The 7,236-nt window shown below is 40.9% G+C and overlaps 1 protein-coding gene across 1 annotated transcript; it reads right to left on the reverse strand.

Annotated features, from left to right (window-relative positions):
- Positions 1-252: 252 nt before the first annotated feature.
- Positions 253-1,505, reverse strand: LOC139351582 (prostaglandin D2 receptor 2-like). Its single transcript, XM_070993530.1, has one exon. It carries the CDS (start codon positions 1,430-1,432, stop codon positions 302-304), a length of 1,131 nt encoding a protein of 376 aa, XP_070849631.1. The 5' UTR covers positions 1,433-1,505; the 3' UTR covers positions 253-301.
- Between the last annotated feature and the right edge of the window lie 5,731 nt (positions 1,506-7,236).

Genomic DNA, 7,236 nt, shown 5'->3' on the forward strand with positions numbered 1-7,236 from the left:
TTGGTGAGTATGAAGTGGCTATTGTGCTGATTAGAGTGATGCTCTGAAAGGTATATTATCCTCAGTTTATAAAGACAACAGATGAACATGGATTGAGTTTTACAAACAGCAAAGATAATCAACAGCAAATTCAAAAAGGAGTATTTAAGAAAAACATGATAAGATATTATTAGAAAACTCCAAACTACAGCATTGCAAATAAATTCCTGGCTCCTATAAAGGCCTATTTCAAATAAAGTCTGTACAGATGCAGTAATATAAAAGCCTGGCCACTATTAGGGAAGTTACTGTATGTTTCCATTCAGTTTTGAGCAAGCTTAGCATTACTTTCGTCTTGCTCTTCCTCCTCTACTTTCAGACACAAGGTTGGAAGAGAACTCCTCGGTTTCAACACAATCTCGGTGGTGCTGATAGAGCTGCGAGCCGTGCTGCGGCGTCGTGCTAGCTCTGCCAGATCTTCAGCCAGAACACTCTCCATCACTGCACCCAGAGAATGTCTTATCTTATTGCACAGGTCAGGGCAGCTGAACACATACAGAATGGGGTTAAGGACACTGTTAAAGAAACCGATGGTTGCTGCAATTGGGAGGGCCCTGGCCACAAATTTCTGTGCAGGATGTATACTGGGGGCCATCACCTCCACCATGATGAACAAGTGGTATGGAGCCCAGCAGAGTATAAAGCTCACAACCACGGCCACAACAAGCCTAACAAAGCGGAAGGGACGTCGACAGCCTCTGCGTGCCAAACTGGCATTCACAGCAGAATAGCTGAGGATGATGATCAGTAGAGGGATCAGGAAGGCTAAAAAGAGCCTCATGAAAGCCAAGGCCTCCTTGCGCTGCTTACATAAAGATTGTAGGTCATATGGCTCCCTAGGGAGGAATTGAACATAACTATAATAACACTGGATCTTGCCGTTAGCTTGGGGAATGATGTCACGGAATATGAAGAAAGGGATAGTGCAGAGCACAGCCAAGGCCCAAATCATCCCACATACCTTCCCCACTAGTTGGACATTCCTGTAGTTCTGGGCCCAGACTGGTCTCACTACCACCAGGCAGCGGTCGAGGGAAATGGCCGCCAACAGGAAGCCACTGACAAACATGTTGAGGAAGAAAATGGAGGAATGGATGCGACAGAAGGTTGCACCCAATGTCCAGGTGTGACCACGGGCCATGTAGAGAGTGAAGAAGGGCAGGGAAGCAGTGGCCAGTAGGTCAGAGGCTGCCAGGTTCAAAATCCAGATGCTGATGACAGAGCGTCGAATGTGGAAGCCCACTACTCCGAGAATGAGGAGGTTTTCTATGATACCAATGGAGGAGAACAAGCCATGTAGGGAAATAGTGAAAACACTCAAAGAACTAATCTTGGCTGTTTGGTTTGATGGGGCACTGCTGATATTTGCCCTCTGGCTGACAAGACAAGACATCGTCTTGGAGGAAAAATGTCTTGATGCTGTACTGAGATGATGTCCTTAACTCAGCCTCTTGCTTCACACTGCTAACATCTGCAACAGAGATTAGAGTGTCTAAAACAACACAGGCAATTCACTATATATGCATAATGTATATATGAAAGTGTGTATGCTGTATGTGTATATATATGTGTGTGTATGTACACATGAAATAAACATAAAAACTCTCAATTTAAATAATTTCAATCAGAGTTAAATTTGTCCACGAAATTATTGCCTCTCCTAATTGCATAAAAGCTGCTTTTAGGCTATAACACATTTTCTGCAGCTCAGCAAACAACATTGTTTACATCTAAAGCAGAACAAGAAATACATCAGAGGTGATGGGAACATGGGTGTGTTGTTTTGCAGCTGACTGTGGGTTCTGTGTCCTCATTATTTTTCATACTACCTTTAAAATTTGAAGTTGAGGAACTTTTTGTCTGTTTCAAAGCAGCTCTATCGCTGAAAGAGGAATGTATTATTCTGTTAGCAGCCTATATAGTGCCGTTTTATTTCATTATATCCTTATCTGTCACATTTCCCACATCCTCCCTACAATTACCCAGACTCTGTTCAAGGTCAGTTGTGTAACTGTTGTCATGCCTAATCTGTCTAATCTGATCATGTAACAAAATGTCATTGCATCTGCATGTTGGTAAATTTTGCATAAATACAGTACTAATCTGGAAGGCTCAATTAATTGCAAAATTATTTTTTTTGAAGCCCATTAAAACCCATTTTGTTTTTTGCTGAATGCACATCTCTTGTTGTCAGCCCTAAGTGAAAAAATGATTAGCTTGACCCATCGCATGGGCATTTGTGGGTACGACTCTGCTGCTGATGCACACTTTGCAGAAGCAACAAAATAGACAGCAAATCTTATTTTAACATGTGCAGCAACTTAAAATTTTCTTTTTGCAAACAAAAACTCCATTGACAGCTTTTCACCCATTTCCAATACTTACAATAATTAAAAGTTGTAATGACTGACAAAAATAACAAGTGGACTCATCTGTCTAATTGCAAAATACTGACTGACATAAAGTGAAACTTGTGAAAAGAATGGCCTTTCCCCTTCTGTTTAACACCTTATACAAATAGGCAGGCCTCCTCGAAATCACTTACCCGTTGCTCTGTCTCTGGCAGGTCTGAAGAGGTCTTTGTCACGTTTGGTTTTTGTATGCTGCCTTATGGGCGTACAAGTACTGTAATAGGAAGTCACAAACCTCAAAAGGAACTTAAACTCTTCTCAGAAGATGAAGTACAGCTAAGTGTCAAATCAACCTAATTAGACAAGACCTTTGAGAGCTAGGCCCTTCATGTAAATAAAGGATGTTTGGTCAATTGGTTTCTGAAGACAGTCTCTGAGTGGGGAAAGGAGAGTTGCAATTTAAAGGGTGTTATGATCTGAATGTAGGTTTGTCTAGTATCTACTGCACTATAGAATGATCTAAATGACTATTACTGTAGGTTGTTGCTTTGTTGCGTCAGAAAGGTGTTTGATGACCTTTTCACAAACCACTTCCAAACTGATTTCAATGACAGCAGTATGACCATCAAAGGATGCCAATATGAGCAGAACATACTGACCTGAATTCACCGACAAAAACAGGAAAACAACAGGCTGGTGGAGTCATGCAACATATGTTGTTGATAAGATAAGATAAGATAAGATAAGATAAGATAAGATAAGATAAGATAAGATAAGATAAGATAAGATAAGATACTGTTGATGTTTCAATGTATGTCATGGCAGCCCTATGTGAGCTGCAGAAATGTGTTGGCTTGAACAATTACCCTGTAAGACAAAGATGGAGAAATTCACAATGTATGAATCAAAAGTGTTGGAAAATGCTCATCATTGTGAGGTACAAACTACTCCCCGGATCACCTAGCTACACTGAAATAATCAACTTTGGAAATCTTTCCCCATATCTCAACTAGGTTGAGTTCACTCCATTAAAATGATCTTTCTCCAACAAATAGATGTCACCTTACATCCAGTATGCCAGCCTTCTGCAAGCTACTTCCCACCAACATTCAGGTTGATTAGACAGCCATGTTCCATTCCTGAGCTTGCTAGCTTTCTGCCTTAGTCCACCTCTAATGATGAGTTCCAGGAGTCTCTTTTCTCTGGGACCCCACTGACTTTCAAAAAGGCTCCACAGTAGAAAGGTCATCGAAGCTCGCCGGTGTCTGTGTCTTTGTCCTCTAGCTCGCTGTCCTCTGCTGGACTTGGCTTTAACCTCCTAATACCCGAACTCTTGCATGGCATGCATTTTCAATTTCTCTTTGCTATTTGGGCTGATTGGATGCATGTTTTAGATTGAGTGTATATTATTATGATTATCGGTATATTATTATGATTATTTTTATATATTGTTATTATTTTATATATGTCTATATACACACACACAAACACATATATGTATGTATTAGGGCTGTCAGTTTAACGCGTTAATTAGATTAATTAATTACGCTGCAAATTAACATGCAATTAATCATGAGTGGCAAGTCAGTGCGCAAGCATTTTAAATTTGGCCCTTTGTGTGACCTGTAGGCTGCAATGGCAGGTCGCATCCTACCTGCGCCACTAGTCAAAAGCAGGGTGACAACAGACGTGGATGCGACACCGGAGAGCGAGGCAAGTCTACTTGGACCTTTGAACGGCAAGTTTATTTATAAAAAGAACAAAGACGGGACTATTAACAAGAACGCAGTGATTTGTGCCTTGTGTAAAAAAGACTTTTCCTATCACCGTAACAGCTCCAGCCTGAATTATCATTTAAACGCTAAACATGTAGTTGCTGCTAGTGCCGCTAGTGCTACCGTGAGCTCACTCCGCCAACCCACACTTGCTGAGTTAGGAAAACAAATGAGCAAAGCCACGACAGAAAAACTGACAAACTCAATCGCAGAGTGGGTTGCTGCTGATTGCAGTCCGATTTCAGTCGTGGAAGACGAGGGCCTAAAAGAGGCGTTTCAGATAGCGTCATCTGACTCTAATTTCCAGCTACCGTCAAGAACTACAGTGATGAAAAGAATTCACCAGCTGTAATGTGAATGTTATCTTTATTTGGGGACCTTTAGCAGATATGAGATTAAAATGTGATTAATTAGATTAATTGATTACAAATCCTGCAATTAATTAGATTAATTTTTTTAATCGCCTGACAGCACTAGTATGTATGTGTATGTGTGTGTGTGTGTGTGTGTGTGTATATATATATATATATAGCAGTATAATATCCTTGTATGTGGACGCCAGGCCCCCAGAGAGAAGCATCTTAGCTGTAGCTATCCAGGTCCTCATCCTCACTGTTGTCCAGCTGCTCGTCCTCCGCTGCCGGCCAGACCTCCTGACTGGTTCTGTGGATGTGTCCTGGAACCTGGTCCATCTCCTGAATGGCTCCATCCATCCAGTCCCTGGGCTGCCTGACTGAGTTTTCCAGCTCCGTCCTTTCTAACCCTCCATATTTGAGCCCCCAAGCCACTTGTGCCTGAGCGTGGTTTTACTGCCAACTACCATCTCATCTTTTACATCTTTACTTCCTGTGTTTTTAAGTCAGTGTATTTCAGTCTTTGTTTCCCTCAGTTTGTGCTAGTTGATCCTTGTGCCTTGTGTCTCAAGTGTTTCAGCCCTTTCCTGCTTTTGGATCATTACTTTGTTTTTCCTTGGACCTCGCTGGTTTATGGACTTTTGGATTCTGCTCCCTTTGGATTTGTTTGCCTGTTGGGACTGATTTGTTTGGATTTGACCTTTGCCTGCCTTGCATACCCATTTGTTAACTGCTTTTTTCTTTTTTTCTTTTTTGTAAATAATTAATTTGAACTACACCTGCTCCGACTTTGTAGTCCGTATTTGGGTCCAACCCCTTGCTTCCTTGTTTCCCCCATCTGCATGAATGTGACAGTTCTCAGGTGGTTTACTACCGGACAGAAATTCTGTGGTAGATAAGTAGATATTCAGGTGCAACCAGAGCCAACACTGATCATGTGTGGCACATCAGAGGCACTGCCAATATTGAGGGTGTCTCAAAGACTGGTCATTATGACAACAGCAGCAAAAATCTAATCAAATCTAAAAACAATATCCTACTTCCAGATTAAATAAATTGGAATCTTTATATGAAAATCAGAAATTTCTGTGTTAGAGTGGAAGACAGGAAAACTGAATGTTGTGCAAAACCAATACCAAAGGCCTCAAGGGATGAGACAGCAAGCAAAGCAGAAGTTATCAAACATAGGAACAAGTGAGGCTGCCATATGGTGAAACACAAGATGACAAACTCAGCACCAAATGAACTCTTGTTTGTATAAATTCTGAGAAATGTGAGTTCATGTCTGCCTTTTTTAACTCACTGTTTGGATGTGCAAATACAACCAACAGGTTTGATGTGTTGTGTTTGAGGTTTACACTGACACCTGCTGGTCTACTGGGTTGTTGACATATTTAGTACCAAAAAACATTTGGCTGTTCCCCTTTGTGAGCATCCATCAAAACTGTTATCTGTGTGAATTTTAATACTCAGTCCAGTTCTCAGATGCTCTGGCTTCCAGCTTGTCAAAGTCAAAACATGTTTCTGTTCTGCTGCTGCTTTATGAACCAGCCAGACCTCTCATCTGGTCTGGGAACGCTCTGCTTACTGTCCCCAGAGTCAAAACGTAACGGAGAAGTTTTCACGTAAAACATATCTGAAATAAACTCCAAGAAAACTCTGCTCCATTTCTGTTATACTGCACTGTAATTTGAATTATCCTGTTTAATCTGTTATATGTGATTTTAGCTTATTTTCTATCCTCTGTAATTCTATTTGCATGCTTCTTTTTATATTGCCTTGTGTTTCCTCCATGTGTTTTCTTTATGCTCTTTTCAGTTTTATGTGCAGAATTACCTTGTTGTTGAAAAGTGCTATACAAATGAACTTGCCCTCCCTGCCTCGCCAAAGAAAGGGAGTGAATGCTGGCCACAAGGCAATAGTAATTACTCATCTTGTAAATATGTCACAGTGATGTTAATGCCCTCCTCAGGCCAATTAGTGTAATATTCAAATAAAGCACAAAGTCACGTGAAGCATTGTTTGCATGCACGAAAGGATGTAGTATCTTAAATCAAATCAAAACATCAAATCAAACTTTATTTATATGGCACTTTTCATACTTAAAAGCAACACAAAGTGCCTCACAGAGGCTAAAAACAACAAAAAGGAAAAAGAAAAAGAAAACCCAGCCCTCCCGCCCCCATAAATACATAGAGACATATATAGACATGTAGAGAGACATGCACAGACACGCACGTACGCACACACACACCCGCGCACCAATATGAACAAGGCAGGGAATAATACATGCAAACCTCGTGCACCTTCTATGTCGGAAAACATATGTAAACCATAAATCTGTAACAAAGTTCTGCCAAAAACAGCTGGTGATGTTCTAAACGGGGGGGGGGGGAGAATTTGGGTTACTTGCAGTCAGCAGATTATCACACCAGCAGTTGGAAAATTGATTGTTTTTTTGAATCAAGAACCTCAGAAATTTCTGTCTGGATTGCAGAAATTGTTTCTACTTCAATGTAAAATCAGAGAAATATATAATTCAGGTTTCTCAGTGGAGTCAAATAAGAGCATCTCACTTCCTTTTATGAGAGTACTGACACCCACAAATCTGCACCAAGTGGGTTATGCACAGACATTTTTCCGCTGAAGGTGTAGCCTTCTTGTTTGACCTCTTTACTAAAACAGCCTTCACATTGGAAGATCAGTGGAGAGTGAAGG

This window comes from Chaetodon trifascialis, chromosome 23 (genome assembly GCF_039877785.1).
Source record: "Chaetodon trifascialis isolate fChaTrf1 chromosome 23, fChaTrf1.hap1, whole genome shotgun sequence".
Classification (NCBI taxonomy): Eukaryota; Metazoa; Chordata; class Actinopteri; order Chaetodontiformes; family Chaetodontidae; genus Chaetodon; species Chaetodon trifascialis.

Bases quoted from the DNA above. Each gene is read 5' to 3' on its own strand.
- LOC139351582 (XM_070993530.1), bottom strand. From the start codon at position 1,432: ATGTCTTGTCTTGTCAGCCAGAGGGCAAATATCAGCAGTGCCCCATCA.